The sequence below is a fragment of the Girardinichthys multiradiatus genome, chromosome 21, assembly GCF_021462225.1.
Source record: "Girardinichthys multiradiatus isolate DD_20200921_A chromosome 21, DD_fGirMul_XY1, whole genome shotgun sequence".
NCBI lineage: Eukaryota > Metazoa > Chordata > Actinopteri > Cyprinodontiformes > Goodeidae > Girardinichthys > Girardinichthys multiradiatus.
Genome location: NC_061813.1, coordinates 1,101,609 through 1,123,996, shown reverse-complemented (window position 1 = coordinate 1,123,996; position 22,388 = coordinate 1,101,609). Strand labels below are relative to the sequence as shown.

Genomic DNA, 22,388 nt, shown 5'->3' with positions numbered 1-22,388 from the left:
TCGCCCCTAACAGTTGTATATAGTATAACTGTAACCCCCCCCTGAATAACCTTTTACTCTAAGATGAAAAAGTAAATGTTTTAGAAAAGCTACAGGTAACTAAAATTATCATTCCTTTTTCCTAAAATGGAGTCTCTCATGATTCAAAAACAAACACATCATTGCTAGAGTCAATTTATAACTTGGAAACAGTATACTGAAGTTCTTTTTTTTTTTCTGTTAATCTCATATTCGTCTTACCTCTTTCAGCTGCTTTTCCAGTATGTTGACGCAGAAGCTGAAGGTTTTTCTCGTTCCATCGAAGTAGCACAATCTTTTAATTTACTTTTTAGGTCTTTTCTATTTTGAACTGATTTAGACTGGCTCATATATTCAGTAAATAGGTCCTGCTGTAAAGCAAAATGAACTTACAATTCTGTCAGGTTACACAGTTCCTTTATTAGGATTTCATGTGATAGGTCAACATTAAGTTGATTATACCTTTAAAATATAAAAGGATGCATGTCTTTTTTTGTTTTTTAGATGTATTAAAACCTGAAAAAACATACAGATTATTAATAACACCCTTAAACACACCCCTGTGTGTTTTAATTGGCTCATTTAAGGCCTTCCCCGTAACACCCTTAAACACACCCCTGTGTTTTTAATTGACTCATTTAAGGTATCGCCCCTAATGACGACAACCAATCAGCATCCACGGTTACGCCCCCTTGGACACACCACCTGCTTGACCACGTGACCTCCTGCCCACATGGCAACCACATGGCGCCCACATGGCCCCCACCGGAGGTCCCGCCCTCACCGGAAGTCCCGCCCAACTGTCAAAAAGTTTGATGAAAGGGTGTACTTAAATTCTCTTACGTAAGGAAAACTGGGTGGTTTCCATGCCATCATTGTTTTGACATTGGACAAATGCTCACCTTAGTCCAACACTGTTGAGATATCCACTGACCGTTTTGATTCCTGAATCAGGGAACTGCTGAATGAAACTAGACACTACGTCTCTAAGATCCTCAGTGGAAATGTTGCTGTAGTACATTCTCACTGACAGACCATTTTCTGTCATTCTCCTTCTTATAGTTCTGAAACTGACTACAAACAAATGTGCAATTTCCCTAACAGTGAAGTCAAATTCAAGAAGAAACTGAAGTTGCTCAGCAGAAATGTCCCAGGAAGGGCGTCCCCTCCCTCCAGTTCTGAGCACAGCTAGCTTAAATCCATGTAGCGGCTGATGCTTTCCCTCTAGTAAAACCAACACTGATTGCATGCTCTGCAGTACATCTTCCAGGTCTGAAAATATTTGATGGTGGACACATCTCAGAAGAAGTCTGTACAGTTCCTCATAACGAAAATGAAAGAACTCCAGATCCATTTGCAGAGGCTGGGCTTCAAATTGGTCACACAGTTGCCTGCATTGATTGTAAACAAACATCAACAGCTCTCTGGTACGTGGGTCTTCCTGTGGGCTAAGCACATAAAAAAATAGGAAAGAATCAATTGCATTCAAAATTGTTCTGTCTTTCGGCTAGGGGGATTAAATGTTCTTTAAGTATTTTCAATAACCAGGGTATGACTGAGAATAAGGAATATGAAACAAAGCTTACAAAGATTACTCATGTTCCAAAGACCTACATCTCTACTGCTGTAAAAAGATCTTTATCTGTTTTACTGTATTTGGCATTTCTTCTGTGAGAATGCAGCTACCATTTGTTTTAGTTTGTTATTGATTTTCAGTAAAAAAATTCTGTAAAAATCTCTCCCCGCCGCAGAAAGAATACGCTTATGAAAAGTCGCTTTGATTGATTGAGTTTTAACACACTGTGTTAAATTACAAGTAACCAAACGGCATTTCCAATATGGAAAGTAATTATTTAGATTACTTTTTGAAGGAAAAACTAACGCAGTTACTAACGCAGTTATTATGTAATACAGTAACTCCCAACATTGATGACCATTAATAATTTGTAGTTTTGAAGTGACAATTAGAAAGCTCAAGGACGTTTTCTTTCTTCGTTCTAAATGCAGGTTTTTGTGGCCTGCTCTCACTAAATTACAGCAGTCAATCTTGTTTATCTGGACCCACTGGCCCACTAAGAACAGCACAGGATTGTTAGCCAGCAGCGATAAAAGCAAAATAACGAAACAAAGACTGGATTACCTCACAGAAGAAATGGAAGGCAAAAATCCTTCGCTGGAACCAGCTTCATGATGGATGGACATCTTACTCAATCTGTTCTGGGTAGCAGGACAGAAAAAAGCGAAATGCAGACTTCAGAGTCCAGGAACAGAATCTGAGGGACTAGGAAAGACATGAAGCTGATGACAATAATGGTTTTTACACAAATGGAGAACAAAGAACACAGGGTGAAGAAAAAAGGGGCCAGCAGTCTCTTAAGCCTCCAACAGTTTCCATCCATAACAGCAGTCCTAAAAGGACATATTACCTGAGTCAGCCCTAACTATAACCTTAATCAAAGATCAAGGTTTTCTGTCTGACGTTAAATCTATGGAGGGTGTCCATGTCCTGAACACTAGCTGGCTCAGGGAACTTGAGAGATTACAGACGCTAAAGACCAAACACATTTAACTCCACTTATGCCTTCAGCATAAAACTATTACAAAACACACACACAAATAATTTACCCTCTGGCATTACTTCTATAATGTTTTAATAAACTGCTCTGGTTTCTGGAAATGTGAGTTACCATGTTGTGGGAATTTTTCTGTCTGGACAAAGTGTGTTGTAATTGTTACATATTAATTTTTGCATTTCCATTGATGTAACTTGATGGACATTAAAAAAAGAGACCCCAGAGTTTTCTAGTCTTTGCTTTCCTCTCTGTTGTAACTTAAAACTGTGAATTACATTACAAAGGAACATTACAAAAAAAGTGCAAGGTACATGTACACCAACTGCTTATTAATGGCTGTCTATTTACATAGACAGCCATTAATAAGCAAATTATTCAACAAATTGAACCAACAAATTAAATTCATTGTTTGGTAGTATAAAAAAGGTATCAAAAACCTATTTATAATAAATTATTCTGCAGAATGGCATATCTACATATCTATTCAGCTGCTTATCCATCTATTTAACTTCTATCCATCCATCTATCGGCCCAGACACTGTCATGTGACTAGTGACGTATGTGAAAGTGGGAGGAGCATTCTGAATACTGGTCGTTCTACGCGGGCTTCTCTGTTTTAGGCGCTCTTTCCAAGCACTAAGAATTGACAGTCAGTGCAATCCATCTGCTTTGCACTAAGTGTTCATCCAACCAATGCGGCACTCCTCCTTAAGAAGGTAACTGTATGATTTTCCGAAATAGTAAGGATTACATTAATTGTATTCAAACTAATGTTGTTAACCCGTATTTTATGTAAAGTTGGGACTTTTTTTCATGGGCTAAATATGAACATCACCAACTTGCAGAAGTGGGAAGTCATAAAGTGCTATTACTGCACCCTCAGTGACATTTTAAGTTATCTGTGCTTGAGGCAATTATTTTTCGCACGACCGTTTACTTTTGTTCCCTGAATTTTAACAAAAAAGATCCGTTCTTTCTACTCCTTATACAATCAAAGTGGCTCCTTACTACTATATGCAAAATGAAATATACCACAGAAAGTATCTTTATTTTTGGAGGGAACACGACAGAAGTCAACTGCGAGTTCTGAGGGAGTCTAGAGATGATGACGTTAAACTGGGAAATGTTGCGGGTTTTGAGCAACAGAGTAAAAACGTAATACCTAAGTTGTGTGCCTAGAACTCCTTTAATTTGGTACAGTTAACAAACTAGTTATTTCGGCTCACTGCAAATGATCTTTTTATTTTTTTTACTTTTAAATCAATTTTAGAATCTTTACTTATTATTATTTTTACTTTGCGCATCTGGTAAAAGTAGACTGCAGCACTTCCGCTAGCACAATTGTTGCAAACATTTTCTGAAAAAAAGACACAATTCCATGAATAAGCAACTAGATTATATGGAGAAATGAAAGCCCAAACTCCACTCTCTCCAAGTGTGTGAATATCATTTCTCTACCTGCAAAACCTCTGGAATTAGCAGCCGAAATTATCCGCCATACATATCTTTCACAAAGCCTACGATATCAATAACTTATTTACCTTTACTGTTGTTTTTTAATTCGAGATGGAGTCTACAGTATCGATACTGTGTTTTAAATAGTCTTCAGCTCGTTATTTAGTTTTTGCAGATTAGCCTGCCGCTGTCCGCGCTGTGCTACTAGTCACTTCAATGTCATGGCGGCGAAAACGTAAGAGGGAGATTTGCGCCCCCTAGCTGTAGGACTGGGATCTTTTTCTAAACGGAGATAACTTAATTGAGTTACAGTACATGTTAATGTTAAAGGAAACAAAATTATTTTTTTCCTCAATATAAAAATGATGAATCTCAATTTGCTGCTGCTTGTTTTTTTATTGTTCACACACTTCATTTCTTTCTGTGAGGAATTGCTAAAAGATCAGAATTAGAAAAGCTTAATTGCCAAGTACATTTTTGGACATACAAGGAATTTGTTTTGGCGTAGTCGGTGCAATACAATACAAATTAAACAGTATAAACATATCTACAATATAATATAAATATATGTGCACAGTTTTAAGTGAGTGAGACTAAATGTAGAGCAGTATAGGATGCCAGAGCGGTACAACAGTGCAGGTGATCATTGTGCAAGTAAAGCAGGAGTCCAAGCTGAGATGATGACATTATGCAAGTGAATGCCAACTGTTGTTACATGCTCATCCAGGATTTTTTTCAATGAAAAATAAAATGCTGCTGTTAACATTTACCAATATAAAACACGAAAAAGAATAATTTGGAAGTTTCTTACGCTATTAATTGATAGTTACTGCTAGTGCAAATCAAACATTTCATTTCATTACTTATCTTTTCACAGCAGCATTAATATATATTGAATTTTGAAAAGTAAAGGTTTAAGAGAATAAATGTCACACATGGTGAAAAAGGCAAATTACATTTGATTTTTAAGCCTATGGCGTATTCCATAGAGTGTAAGTGAAGAATCTGAGTCCTTTTACCACCTATAATAACTTACCTGTAAGGCATAGTGGGTAATTTCTTTTCCATGAGACTGATTAATGTACAGTTTGGAAGTAGTCTAATCTGTCAATCAACCAATCTATTAAACAGTCAATCAGTAATGTCATTGAACTAACTGGGATATGTATTAATGACGGCAACTTCTGATATAATTTTGCCTCCTAAAATACTACCTCTAAGATGTAATACACACTGAATGCTGGCTTTTTCATTTGTCTTTGTGCATTTATTAATTAGGGAAAGCAATTCCTCAATACGCCAAAGATGGAAAACATCAATAAGGACAATATGTGAGTGTTTCATTTTTATTTACTGTACTTAATACTTGTTTTCTATCCAATAGTATTTTAGTATATCCCAGGATTTTTGGACAGTTCATAGATGTACTATAAGATGATGAGTCTAACATATCGGTCTGTTTTGGCGAACCAATTTTTCTTTTTATCAAGTCATTTTTTTATCAGTTAGTGTAGCAGCCAGAAAAAAATGGTAAAATAGTGCTGTGATAAATTGTTGTTTTCTACTTCCAGATGACGATTATTGGCTTTGTAGTGGCATAAGAAAGAAAAAGCACAAAATAATTGTTATGTGCCTTCTGCCACGACCATATGGGTGTTGGTTGTTGACAGTTGCCTGTTTCTTGTTCTGCTGGAGGTTTCTTTCTGTTGAAGGGGAGTTTTACTCTCCACTGTCACTACATGCATGCTCAGTGTGAGGGATTGCTGTAAAGTAAACAACACTAGTTCAAGTAACTCTCCAATGTTGCAACATGCTCATCCAGGACAAGTGAATTCTGCCAAGCCACTAACATGATGCAATCAGCTGGGTTTCCTTAGATAGAAGAATTTTTAACCAGTGTGTCGCACTGTAAAGCGTCTTGAGATGAAATGTCTCCAATTGGTGCTATATAAATACAATGATTTGATATGATGGGATCTCTTGCATTTTCATTTGACCAATTGTCTTTGGTTTAATCTGTTCCTTCTGTGAAATTGCAGGAGCGCCACAGACTTGCAACATTTATTGCACCAAATGCAAAGAACAACTTCCATGCTGGAAGAGAGATTGTCCAGCACCATAACCCATGGTTCATCAACTGGATTAAGTTCCTCTTCAACAGACACACATGCAACGCCTTCATCTGTAGCCACATCTGCATTATATTCCATGACAATGCCAGCTGCACCTTTCTCAACGTCATCTGTTCATCAGTCTCCTCATAGTTTTTATGTGCCACGCCCTGTCAGTCTCCCATCAGGGTCAAATTCAACACAGTCACGTCTTCAGAGCAATGCAAGGCCGATCTTTGAGCAGGCTTCTCCTTATGCTTCCTTTTCACCGCAATCCACCAGTGAGGAAGAAATGCAGGCCAACCTTGCCAGACTTTTTAGAACTCGTAGCACTCCAATGGCATGGCGAGGGAAGTCAGTGAAACGTGAAAGAGAGGTTCCTTGGATACATACCTTTGTTTGCCTACCTGAACCTGAGATGCTCTCTGTGCCACATTTAGAGGAAAGCAGGTTTTATGAAGCCTGTGGGATAGGGAAAAAAGTAATAAACTTTCACAACAATATGGGTGATCACAAATATCTGACTGAGCACTTATACAGCACCTTTCCACCACTGAGGGATGCTGGTGGCTAAACTCTGGGTAAGAGTGGCAGAGGGAAGCGCTTAATTAAGATCCCTATCCCTCCTTTGGGATATAGCATCCAGTTCCTAAGGCATGAGGTTGACATCAAGAGAGCCCCTCTCTACATTATTCCATTGCAGCGGGGACTTACACTAAACACACCAATAGAGGAGGTAGACACAAATATGCCTTAAAAATTGATGTTTTGGTATAAAGACATGTTTTAAGCTTCTCCACCTTTTTGGTTATATCTGTTTTAGGTTTGTCCTGTTATGGAACGCTGTTTGAATTGTGACAAGGACTTTAATGTCAATGTAACATTTTTTACTTTCTGTGTTTTACTTTTTATAGAGGGAACGCGACCAGTGACACTGGAACAAATATTAGTGTTTGTTTCAGGATTGAACTCAATCCCCCCACTTGGGTTTCCCCGACGTCCAATCATTGAGTTTCTTCAATGTGATGATGGCAGTAGAAAACTGTATCCAGAGGCGAACACCTGTGAGGTCACTCTGCGCCTCCCCATCCACCAGACCTATGACAGCTTTGTGCACTACATGGAGTCTGGCCTGATACAGGCTCCAACGTTTGGATTCCTTTAGAATCAAACTTGATTTGTTTTTTGTTTTTTTGTTCTAGTGTGTGACGTCAAAGGTTAGTTTCATTGACATCAGTTTAAGTTTGTCTGCGATATAAAATAAAATAATGCATTTTCAGTTAAAATGAAAAAAAGTTATTTTCATGATTGTCAGTTATGGTTGCAAAATGTTTGTAATTTGTGAGATGAGCAGTTTTGGTTGTGGATTTATTTCATTATTTTAAGGAACATATTCTTGCAAATAAAGCCTATAGTGACTTTCCCCAACTGTTTTTATTTTATTCCAGTGTGGGGTCGCCGAAGTACAGATATGGTGTCACCTCCATGTTGAAGATCTCTGATGTAGAGCATGGATTTTCATTGAAGATTGCTAGACACAATGGGGTTAAAAAATAAAAGTCCCACCTACAGTAGCTTTACTAAATAAAAGTATCAAAAAATAAAATACCATTATTAAATAGAGTAATCTTGAAATAAATTGTAAAATCTTAAATGCATAAATCTGGAAGTAAGTAAATACCTGACAAAGTAAAAAAAGATTATTTCTATTATATATTTTGTTTTATTTCATGGGGACATTTATTTATTGGATGGAGTATTTATGAATAATTATAATAGTGTTTCTTTTCATTTTGAATTAATGAGCTCTCCATATATAATGCCTACCCCCATCTGTTTAGTTTTTTTTTTTTTTTGGGGGGCGGGGGGGGGGAGGGCTAATATAGGCATCTATCTAACATGTACATCTAACATAAGCATCTAACATGTACACTTAACATAAGCATCTAACATAAACACTAACATAAGCATCTAACATGTACATCTAACATAAGCATCTAACATGTACACTTAACATAAGCATCTAACATATACACTTAACATAAGCATCTAACATAAGCATCTAACATGTACACTTAACATAAGCATCTAACATGTACACTTAACATAAGCATCTAACATAAACACTAACATAAGCATCTAACATGTACATCTAACATAAGCATCTAACATAAGCATCTAACATATACACTAACATGAGCATCTAACATGTACACTTAACATAAGCATCTAACATAGACATAAGCACCTCACATACACAGCATACATAGACATAAGCACAGCACATACACAGCATACATAGACGTAAGCACCTGACATACACAGCATACATAGACATAAGCACCTCACATACACAGCATACATAGACATAAGCACTTCACATACACAGCATACATAGACATAAGCACCTCACATACACAGCATACATAGACATAAGCACCTCACATACACAGCATACATAGACATAAGCACTTCACATACACAGCATACATAGACATAAGCACCTCACATACAGAGCATACATAGACATAAGCACCTCACATACACAGCATACATAGACGTAAGCACCTCACATACACAGCATACATAGACGTAAGCACCTCACATACACAGCATACATAGACATAAGCACTTCACATACACAGCATACATAGACATAAGCACCTCACATACACAGCATACATAGACGTAAGCACCTCACATACACAGCATACATAGACGTAAGCACCTCACATACACAGCATACATAGACATAAGCACTTCACATACACAGCATACATAGACATAAGCACGACACATACACAGCATACATAGACATAAGCACCTCACATACACAGCATACATAGACGTAAGCACCTCACATACACAGCATACATAGACATAAGCACTTCACATACACAGCATACATAGACATAAGCACCTGACATACACAGCATACATAGACATAAGCACCTCACATACACAGCATACATAGACATAAGCACCTCACATACACAGCATACATAGACATAAGCACCTCACATACACAGCATACATAGACATAAGCACCTCACATACACAGCATACATAGACATAAGCACCTCACATGCACAGCATACATAAACATAAGCACCTCACATACACAGCATACATAGACATAAGCACTTCACATACACAGCATACATAGACATAAGCACCTGACATACACAGCATACATAGACATAAGCACTTCACATACACAGCATACATAGACGTAAGCACCTTACATACACAGCATACATAGACATAAGCACCTGACATACACAGCATACATAGACATAAGCACCTGACATACACAGCATACATAGACATAAGCACCTCACATGCACAGCATACATAAACATAAGCACCTCACATACACAGCATACATAGACATAAGCACTTCACATACACAGCATACATAGACATAAGCACCTGACATACACAGCATACATAGACGTAAGCACCTTACATACACAGCATACATAGACATAAGCACCTGACATACACAGCATACATAGACATAAGCACCTGACATACACAGCATACATAGACATAAGCACCTCACATGCACAGCATACATAAACATAAGCACCTCACATACACAGCATACATAGACATAAGCACTTCACATACACAGCATACATAGACATAAGCACCTCACATACACAGCATACATAAACATAAGCACCTCACATACACAGCATACATAGACATAAGCACTTCACATACACAGCATACATAGACATAAGCACCTGACATACACAGCATACATAGACATAAGCACCTCACATACACAGCATACATAGACATAAGCACCTCACATACACAGCATACATAGACATAAGCACCTCACATACACAGCATACATAGACATAAGCACCTCACATACACAGCATACATAGACATAAGCACCTCACATGCACAGCATACATAAACATAAGCACCTCACATACACAGCATACATAGACATAAGCACTTCACATACACAGCATACATAGACATAAGCACCTGACATACACAGCATACATAGACGTAAGCACCTTACATACACAGCATACATAGACATAAGCACCTGACATACACAGCATACATAGACATAAGCACCTGACATACACAGCATACATAGACATAAGCACCTCACATGCACAGCATACATAAACATAAGCACCTCACATACACAGCATACATAGACATAAGCACCTCACATACACAGCATACATAGACATAAGCACCTCACATACACAGCATACATAGACATAAGCACCTCACATACACAGCATACATAGACATAAGCACCTCACATGCACAGCATACATAAACATAAGCACCTCACATACACAGCATACATAGACATAAGCACTTCACATACACAGCATACATAGACATAAGCACCTGACATACACAGCATACATAGACGTAAGCACCTTACATACACAGCATACATAGACGTAAGCACCTCACATACATAGCATACATAGACATAAGCACCTGACATACACAGCATACATAGACGTAAGCACCTTACATACACAGCATACATAGACATAAGCACCTCACATACATAGCATACATAGACATAAGCACCTGACATACACAGCATACATAGACGTAAGCACCTTACATACACAGCATACATAGACATAAGCACCTCACATACACAGCATACATAGACATAAGCACCTCACATACACAGCATACATAGACATAAGCACCTCACATACACAGCATACATAGACATAAGCACTTCACATACACAGCATACATAGACATAAGCACCTCACATACACAGCATACATAGACGTAAGCACCTCACATACACAGCATACATAGACATAAGCACTTCACATACACAGCATACATAGACATAAGCACCTGACATACACAGCATACATAGACATAAGCACCTCACATACACAGCATACATAGACATAAGCACCTCACATACACAGCATACATAGACATAAGCACCTCACATACACAGCATACATAGACATAAGCACCTCACATACACAGCATACATAGACATAAGCACCTCACATGCACAGCATACATAAACATAAGCACCTCACATACACAGCATACATAGACATAAGCACCTCACATACACAGCATACATAGACATAAGCACCTCACATACACAGCATACATAGACGTAAGCACCTCACATACACAGCATACATAGACATAAGCACAGCACATACACAGCATACATAGACATAAGCACAGCACATACACAGCATACATAGACATAAGCACCTCACATACACAGCATACATAGACATAAGCACCTCACATACACAGCATACATAGACATAAGCACCTCACATACACAGCATACATAAACATAAGCACCTCACATACACAGCATACATAAACATAAGCACCTCACATACACAGCATACATAAACATAAGCACCTCACATACACAGCATACATAGACATAAGCACCTCACATACACAGCATACATAGACATAAGCACCTCACATACACAGCATACATAAACTTAAGCACCTCACATACACAGCATACATAAACATAAGCACCTCACATACACAGCATACATAGACGTAAGCACCTCACATACACAGCATACATAGACGTAAGCACCTCACATACACAGCATACATAGACGTAAGCACCTCACATACACAGCATACATAGACATAAGCACCTCACATACACAGCATACATAGACATAAGCACCTGACATACACAGCATACATAGACGTAAGCACCTCACATGCACAGCATACATAGACATAAGCACCTCACATACACAGCATACATAGACATAAGCACCTCACATACACAGCATACATAGACATAAGCACCTCACATACACAGCATACATAGACATAAGCACCTCACATACACAGCATACATAGACATAAGCACCTCACATACACAGCATACATAAACATAAGCACCTCGCATACACAGCATACATAGACGTAAGCACCTCACATACACAGCATACATAGACGTAAGCACCTCACATACACAGCATACATAGACATAAGCACCTCACATACACAGCATACATAGACATAAGCACTTCACATACACAGCATACATAGACATAAGCACCTCACATACACAGCATACATAGACATAAGCACCTCACATACACAGCATACATAAACGTAAGCACCTCACATACACAGCATACATAGACGTAAGCACCTCACATACACAGCATACATAGACGTAAGCACCTCACATACACAGCATACATAGACATAAGCACAGCACATACACAGCATACATAGACGTAAGCACCTTACATACACAGCATACATAGACATAAGCACAGCACATACACAGCATACATAGACATAAGCACAGCACATACACAGCATACATAGACAGAAGCACCTCACATACACAGCATACATAGACATCCGAAGCGATATTTGATGCAGCCGTTTTAAGATGGGGTTTTGCAATTGCAAATCCTTTTTTAACAAGAGGGGATACGAAGCGGAATAATTTTGAAAATAATGATCCAATTCCGCGTCCGTACATGACCGGGGCCCCATAAAACCCTGGCAGATTACCGCCTGATTGACTTACATAGTAATTTACAAAGCGATTTGGATCACGTCTCAGACTTAGCTGTGCCATGTTCTCTCTTGCCTGCTTGATGCAGTGTTGAATGACCAGCGTAATATGAATGATAACCAATCAATCTTAGAGGTTATATACATATCTCTGGAATAGTTTATACAAATAAAATTTATCTCAGGCTACGTTGTGATATCACCGGTCTGAAGTGTAGTCTTATGACGGTCTTTCCATAGACGAAATTTACAGGAACGTTTTGGTCCGATTTAATTTCTATATTGATATTTTCAATATGTCTTCTGGAGACTGGAAGGTAGTGGGCGGGGTTAAACGTCTGAGTAATCATATCACTGAATTTGCCTTGTACTTTGACGGTCCGCAGTAAAGGTGCAAAAGTGTCGCCTACTATTTGTGGGCTGACCACGTCGCTGTAACAGTATAGGTGATAGAAACCAGCCTTTATATCCGCCGGAAAAGGAGCCAGTTTTGGTTCAGAAACATGAATCCATTCCCCTGGTTTCACGCCCATCATATAAGCTAGAGTGTTGAAGAAGCGTATTTCATACGGACTGTTTGCTTGAAATGCGAATCTCTTTTGAACTTTGCTGAATTTAATGCGTAAACCCGATTTCAATTTTTTGAAAAACATTTCCATCTCTGTCTCGAGTTGAATAACGCTGTTATAGTAGCCACTTCTGATCCTTTGCGTATTGATCTCCACATCACCAACCTTCCTCCATTCAAAGTAGGCATCATAATCCGGTAAATTATGCCATGTATGAGGATATGAAATCTCGGCTAATGCAACCATCCATTGGCCTTCTAAATCAATATGTTGAGCTAAATTTACACGGAAACTTGAACTGGTATTATTTTTAAACACTTCCATGCTAGCATTAGATGGAAGAGTAACGTAAAAGCCATCATCCTCTACCTGACGGTTCATGATGCTGTGTCAACTGTGAGGTTTAGTGCAAACCTTTTTTATACGTTTCGAAGTTCATCAAACTTGATCCAACTGTTGAATTTCTCAGGCCAGTTTTTCCAGCTTACAAAAACCTGTTTGACTCCCTTGACCGTACGTCGTTTTAATATTTTTTCCACTTGATACATCTTGTCGTTAAATATTTTTACTTTTTGAAGTTCCTCAGCGTAAAAGGAACCCTCGATAGGTTCTCCATCCAAATCTTTGAGTTTGTATACAGGAGGAGAACGGGGTATCCGGTCATACACTGTAAACACTTCATCCGTAAAACTCTGTTCGTATTTTTTGTCAAACACTCCACGGACCTTGGATATTCTGATAAGATCCCCTTGTTTAAACGTTGTCACTGAGTCCTTGCAATATCTGTTGGACTTGACATCATACAGATTCTGAAACACTTGAAAGGCATTTTCTGGGGTCACTTCCATAGGGCTCATTTTAATGCTGGAGTGGTAGGAATGGTTGTAGCTTCTAGCTAGGTTTTGCAGTACATCGACGTACCGCCGGGTATTGTTAGCTGTAAAATATCTCCACATCCTTGTTTTTAATGTGCGGTTAAATTTCTCGACCACTGAAGCTTTTGCTTCACTCGCTGTGGCAAAATGTTCAATACCGTGTTTCTCCATTAAAACCTTAAATTTCTTGTTAAAAAATTATTTACCGGCATCAGTCTGAAGTTTTTTGGGGATCTGACTTTCTGTAAAAACTGATTCAAATGCCTTTACCACCTCAGCGGCTGTTTTCCTCTTCAAAACTCGTACATACGCCCTTTTTGAAAAGATGTCAATGACTGTTAATAAATAATTATAACCATCATTTTCCATGGCCAGAGCTTGCATGTCACAGAGATCAGCCTGGAACTGCCTCAATGGTCTGGTGACAAAAACTCTGTTTCTCGGGAACTTTATTCTTGCAGGTTTATGTAGAGTATAGGTATCTTCTCCTGATAAAAAATCTTTAACTTTTTCAACCGCAACCTTCTTTCCCGTTTCATCTTGCATAACCCTCCTCAGCCTATCTACACCCCCAAAACTTCCCGGATTTGAAGGGCTATAATATACTTTCTTCATCAGCCGTCTTCCTGCCATCTCTGCCTTATGCTCACTCTGCCGATTACTTGTTAAATAATGAGAAAAAACACACAGGAGGGTAGATTTATCCTTTATAATATAAAAAAAAAAAAACAACCAAAAAACAAAATCAGATAAAATGCAGATTAATGCAGATGAATTCAAACACTACTAGCTTTTAAACAACACTTTTGGGAAAGGTTACTATGTTCCTACTTTAATTGTATTTAATAGTAAAAAGAAAAAAGAAGAAAAATCATATAATGCAGATTAATTAAAGTACTGGAATACTAAAAAAAAAATAAAAAATGATACAACAAGTCATCAAACATGTGAGATCAGTTTGTCAGTCCGTAGCACTCTGAAACAGAGTTAAGTTGTTTGAGATGTTTCTCATCGACCATGCGATCATAAACGTGCGCTATTGCACTGTGAATGCCTTGTACCAATTTCAGTTCATATAAAACCGTCTTGGCAATCGTCTTCACTCTGAAGTCATCCGCTTGTATGCGTCGAAGTACCAGAAGATTCTGAATAGCAGGAATGAGTTTGGGGGTTACGAGTCGTCGTACGATGCGTAGAAAGTTGACTTGGTAGTAATCCTCCCCCAGTACCTCCAGGCAATGGTGTTGACGCTGGCTTGGGTGGTTCGTTATACATCCATAGCAGGTTTCTCTGAGATAGTTCAAAGAGGTTATGTTGAATAAATGAAGTATCGCTGTTTTCACCGTATTGATGAGGGTGGTTGAGAACCAACCGTCAATTTTGTCCTCCTGGTTACTCTCATCCTCTGCTGAAGGCTGAGGGTCCTCCATCGGTTCCAGGGTTTGTGTAGGGGCTTCGGTAGAGGGTGAGTAGCCGGTGGCTACCTCCTCCTCCACGACCACCTTCATGTCTTCAGGCAGGACATTCGCGTCTACAGACTCAGCCATGAATAGCGGTGATGGTGAGCAGAGGTCTGGAGAAAGCGGTAGATATTTCATGTTGTATCCTGTAGGTGATGCAGGACTGAAGTGGTTCTCTGAGAATGAGGATGTTGAGGTGGATGGTGAGAAGAGGTCAGGGGAAGGCGGATGATATGGTCCAATGTTGAAGCTTTCATCGTGCTCAGGAGAGAAGTGGATCTCTGCTCGGTGGTTGTAGAGATCCCTGTATGGTGTCGGTCCACTCATTCTCATGATACGATTCTCAGTGTCTGTGAGCTTGCAGTTATCCCCCCGTATATATATCATAGGAAGGGGTGTGTCCTCAGAAGAGGGTTCGTTCTAAACGTAAAACAGGAAACGTCAGGGTTTTTTTCACTGACATGACATTGACCGAACTTCGTGACTTGTGGAAAAGGTCGGAAAGACGATGTCCAATTTCACTCATCTTCTCTGCCCAAGCTTCAAACGGCAGAGCCAGCATTGTCTTGAATACGCCGCAGTCCTGATTGAAAGCCTCCAACACAAACAGATCTGAGGGACTCGTCCGGTTGTTCCTGCGTCTGCTTGCCCGAAAAGACCAGCGGCCATTTGCTGTGGTTTTTGACCCCCACACTGCGCTAAAGAGAGGTTCTCTCTCAGCTATTTCAACATCGGATGGTATATGAAACATTCTCGCCCATTTTACAGGTCGAGGAGACAGTTCATTTTCTTCTTCTTCCTCCCTCTCCTGCCTTGAGACTGTTTCAGGGCTATCATTAAGGTGCGGGATTGCAAGCCTTAACACAGCCCAGTCGCTGTGGGTGAGAGTACACAGAGCCAGTGATCCATTAAATACCTCATCTTGATCCAATTGATACAGGCAAAGCTCTCCTATTTCATACATGAAAATATAACCCCAGCTGCCAACCAGGCCATATGGCTCCAAAGACCATTCTTCCTGCAGAGTGTCGAACAGGGGTCTTTGTACCCTGCAGATGTAGTGTGTTGATTTCTTAGGAGCATTCAATTCACGGGATGAATACTGGTAGACGGTCACTGGGGTTTTGCACAGAAGTGACATACCTCTTGGCCGAACCGAGGTCTGATTTTCAACCATGGTTGTTGAAGTTGATGTTGGATCCTCATCATCGGTAGAGTATGTCATGACGGGAATTCCGATAGGTATCTCCGCTGAGGAAGTATATGATGCAGTTGCTTGTTCATCATCATCATCTTGGCACGCGTTGCGTTTCTCCTCCGCTTGACGATAAACTCTCTTAACTCTAGCCATTGTTGAACGGGTGTTCTTTTTTCCAACGAATGCTGCATGTAAAGTGCAGAGTTTTATCTCTGTATTTAAAGTAAACACTAAAGCACGCCCTATTGTTTTCATTGGGTTATTCAAGGTTTAACGATGCTTACAAACACACCCCCTCTATTTTTAATTGGTGCTGATGCCAAACAGTTTCCGATAATACCATATTTGTCTTGTTCTATTTATAACAAACACACCCCTGTGTTTTAATTGACTCATTTAAGGAATCGCCCCTAATGACGACAACCAATCAGCATCCACGGTTACGCCCCCTTGGACACACCACCTGCTTGACCACGTGACCTCCTGCCCACATGGCAACAACATGGCGCCCACATGGCCCCCACCGGAAGTCCCACCCTTACCGGAAGTCCCGCCCACCTGTCAAAAAGTTTGATGAAAGGGTGTACTTAAATTCTCTTATGTATTATTTTCCTTATTATTTTGTGTTGGATTATTAAGGGTTCAAAGGTCTCGTGTTATTGAAACCCTGAGAGTATTGGATCCTGCTGGCATGCTGTGTCGAGGGCTTGGAATAAACGTTATTCCAGAAAGAGTGTACTCTGTACCAGCTCCAAATTCTTTATGGCACATTGATGGAAATCACAAGTTGATTCGGTGAGTCCTTATCTGGTGAGCTCTGTAGCAAGAAAACGTTCTATAGTGAGGTACATTTAAAAAAGTTTGTTTTTATTTTCATACCTGCAGTTGGAGAATTGTGATCCCTGGAGGAATTGATGGGTACAGCAGAAAGATCATGTACCTCTGTGCCAATAATAATAATAGAGCCTCCACTGTATTGAGCGCCTTTCTTGCCGCAGTCCAGCAATTTGGGATTCCAACAAAGGTTCGCAGTGACAAAGGAGGGGAGAATGTTGACGTCGCTCGTTTCATGCTTGAACATCCACAGCGGGGACCAGGTAGGAAGCACATTGACGAACAGTGAACATTACAAATATTTAATTTATGTAAGAACTTCATTCTTTTCATGTTAACATATATTTTTCCATTGTCATCTATGTTTTTATACTACAGATAGAACAAGTTTCATAACCGGACGGAGTGTTCACAATCAGAGAATCGAACGACTGTGGAGAGATGTCTGGTGCTCAGTGACTGTAAACTATTATACAGCCTTTCAACATCTTTACAACTCTGGTGTGTTAAATGTAGACGACGAGCTAGACCTCATTTGTCTACATTATGTGATGCTTCCCAAAATTAACGAACATTTACAGCTGTTTAAGAAAGCTTGGGATCGTCATCGCCTTTTTACAGAGCACGGAAAGTCCCCCCAGCAGTTGTGGATTGAAGGACAGATTATGGGGGCGCATCCTATCACTGAACCTGTTTGTGAACAGGTAAGTAAACAGATCTTTTGTGTTATCTTTATAAAGAAATGCATCGTTAAGGTTGTTTCATAAAACAAACAAGTTATGTAAAATTTGTGTCAATGAACAATGTAATTCCTGCAAACTCGCAATCTTTTAGGCTCAGTAAATTAATATAAAGAGACATAAGTGGTATAATGAAAGAATATCTCTAAGTACTATGTCCCTTTGTGTAGGGAACTCTGGAGGATTATGGCATTGACTGGGAAGGACCAACACCTGTTGATCATGAAGCTGCAGTTGATGTTCCAGAAAATCCCATGCCTCTACAAAACCGAGTATTTGAACATCTCCGTGAGAGAATAGATCCTCTTCGCCCTAGTACATGCTTTGGGATGGATATACTAGTGGAAGCCTTGGAAAGTGCTCGATGAATATTCCATGATGTGAGGGACCGGGTCGGTCAAGCATGAGGACACAGAAAGAATTTTCAAGGAAAATGGGTTTTATTTTCCCAAAATAACAAAATTCAAACAATGATTACAGGGTCCTTAAAATAGGTCCAATGAAAAAGGAGGGGGCATCAGCTGAGTTGCTACTGCTAGTGTCTTCATGTTCTTTTGAAAATCCAGTTCATCCTGTCTTTTAAAGCATAACTCCTTTTCTGTATCCAGAGGCGAACACCTGTGAGGTCACTCTGCGCCTCCCCATCCACCAGACCTATGACAGCTTTGTGCACTACATGGAGTCTGGCCTGATACAGGCTCCAACGTTTGGATTCCTTTAGAATCAAACTTGATGTTTTTGTTTTGTTGTTGTTGTTCTAGTGTGTGACGTCAAAGGTTAGTTTCATTGACATCAGTTTAAGTTTGTCTGCGATATAAAATAAAATAATGCATTTTCAGTTAAAATGAAAAAAAGTTATTTTCATGATTGTCAGTTATGGTTGCAAAATGTTTGTAATTTGTGAGATGAGCAGTTTTGGTTGTGGATTTATTTCATTATTTTAAGGAACATATTCTTGCAAATAAAGCCTATAGTGACTTTCCCCAACTGTTTTTATTTTATTCCAGTGTGGGGTCGCCGAAGTACAGATATGGTGTCACCTCCATGTTGAAGATCTCTGATGTAGAGCATGGATTTTCATTGAAGATTGCTAGACACAATGGGGTTAAAAAATAAAAGTCCCACCTACAGTAGCTTTACTAAATAAAAGTATCAAAAAATAAAATACCATTATTAAATAGAGTAATCTTGAAATAAATTGTAAAATCTTAAATGCATAAATCTGGAAGTAAGTAAATACCTGACAAAGTAAAAAAAGATTATTTCTATTATATATTTTGTTTTATTTCATGGGGACATTTATTTATTGGATGGAGTATTTATGAATAATTATAATAGTGTTTCTTTTTATTTTGAATTAATGAGCTCTCCATATATAATGACTACCCCCATCTGTTTAGTTTTTTTTTTCTGGGGGGGGAGGGGGGGAGGGCTAATATAGGCATCTATCTAACATGTACATCTAACATAAGCATCTAACATATACACTTAACATAAGCATCTAACATAAACACTAACATAAGCATCTAACATGTACATCTAACATAAGCATCTAACATGTACACTTAACATAAGCATCTAACATATACACTTAACATAAGCATCTAACATAAGCATCTAACATGTACACTTAACATAAGCATCTAACATGTACACTTAACATAAGCATCTAACATAAACACTAACATAAGCATCTAACATGTACATCTAACATAAGCATCTAACATAAGCATCTAACATGTACACTTAACATAAGCATCTAACATAGACATAAGCACCTCACATACACAGCATACATAGACGTAAGCACCTGACATACACAGCATACATAGACATAAGCACAGCACATACACAGCATACATAGACGTAAGCACCTGACATACACAGCATACATAGACATAAGCACAGCACATACACAGCATACATAGACATAAGCACCTCACATACACAGCATACATAGACATAAGCACTTCACATACACAGCATACATAGACATAAGCACCTCACATACACAGCATACATAGACATAAGCACCTCACATACACAGCATACATAGACATAAGCACTTCACATACACAGCATACATAGACATAAGCACCTCACATACAGAGCATACATAGACATAAGCACCTCACATACACAGCATACATAGACGTAAGCACCTCACATACACAGCATACATAGACATAAGCACTTCACATACACAGCATACATAGACATAAGCACCTCACATACACAGCATACATAGACGTAAGCACCTCACATACACAGCATACATAGACGTAAGCACCTCACATACACAGCATACATAGACATAAGCACTTCACATACACAGCATACATAGACATAAGCACGACACATACACAGCATACATAGACGTAAGCACCTCACATACACAGCATACATAGACATAAGCACTTCACATACACAGCATACATACATAGACATAAGCACGACACATACACAGCATACATAGACATAAGCACTTCACATACACAGCATACATAGACATAAGCACCTCACATACACAGCATACATAGACGTAAGCACCTCACATACACAGCATACATAGACATAAGCACAGCACATACACAGCATACATAGACGTAAGCACCTTACATACACAGCATACATAGACATAAGCACCTCACATACACAGCATACATAGACGTAAGCACCTCACATGCACAGCATACATAGACATAAGCACCTCACATACACAGCATACATAGACATAAGCACCTCACATACACAGCATACATAGACATAAGCACTTCACATACACAGCATACATAGACGTAAGCACCTCACATACACAGCATACATAGACATAAGCACCTCACATACACAGCATACATAGACATAAGCACCTCACATACACAGCATACATAAACATAAGCACCTCACATACACAGCATACATAGACGTAAGCACCTCACATACACAGCATACATAGACGTAAGCACCTCACATACACAGCATACATAGACATAAGCACAGCACATACACAGCATACATAGACGTAAGCACCTTACATACACAGCATACATAGACATAAGCACAGCACATACACAGCATACATAGACATAAGCACAGCACATACACAGCATACATAGACAGAAGCACCTCACATACACAGCATACATAGACGTAAGCACCTCACATACACAGCATACATAGACATAAGCACCTCACATACACAGCATACATAGACATAAGCACTTCACATACACAGCATACATAGACATAAGCACCTCACATACACAGCATACATAGACATAAGCACCTCACATACACAGCATACATAGACGTAAGCACCTCACATACATAGCATACATAGACATAAGCACAGCACATACACAGCATACATAGACATAAGCACCTCACATACACAGCATACATAGACGTAAGCACCTCACATACACAGCATACATAGACATAAGCAACTCACATACACAGCATACATAGACGTAAGCACCTCACATACACAGCATACATAGACGAAAGCACCTCACATACACAGCATACATAAACATAAGCACCTCACATACACAGCATACATAGACATAAGCACCTCACATACACAGCATACATAGACATAAGCACAGCACATACACAGCATACATAGACGTAAGCACCTCACATACACAGCATACATAGACATAAGCACTTCACATACACAGCATACATAGACATAAGCACGACACATACACAGCATACATAGACATAAGCACCTCACATACACAGCATACATAGACATAAGCACTTCACATACACAGCATACATAGACATAAGCACCTCACATACACAGCATACATAGACATAAGCACCTCACATACACAGCATACATAGACATAAGCACCTCACATACAGAGCATACATAGACATAAGCACCTCACATACACAGCATACATAGACGTAAGCACCTCACATACACAGCATACATAGACATAAGCACTTCACATACACAGCATACATAGACATAAGCACCTCA

The 22,388-nt window shown here is 39.2% G+C and overlaps 1 protein-coding gene across 1 annotated transcript; it reads left to right on the top strand.

Annotated features, from left to right (window-relative positions):
• The first annotated feature begins 17,484 nt into the window (after positions 1 to 17,484).
• LOC124858388 lies at positions 17,485 to 19,381 on the top strand. The gene is made up of 4 exons (XM_047350406.1): positions 17,485 to 17,615; positions 17,706 to 17,917; positions 18,033 to 18,358; positions 18,565 to 19,381. Exons 1-4 carry the CDS (start codon positions 17,512 to 17,514, stop codon positions 18,760 to 18,762), a joined length of 840 nt encoding a protein of 279 aa, XP_047206362.1. The 5' UTR covers positions 17,485 to 17,511; the 3' UTR covers positions 18,763 to 19,381.
• Positions 19,382 to 22,388: the final 3,007 nt, after the last annotated feature.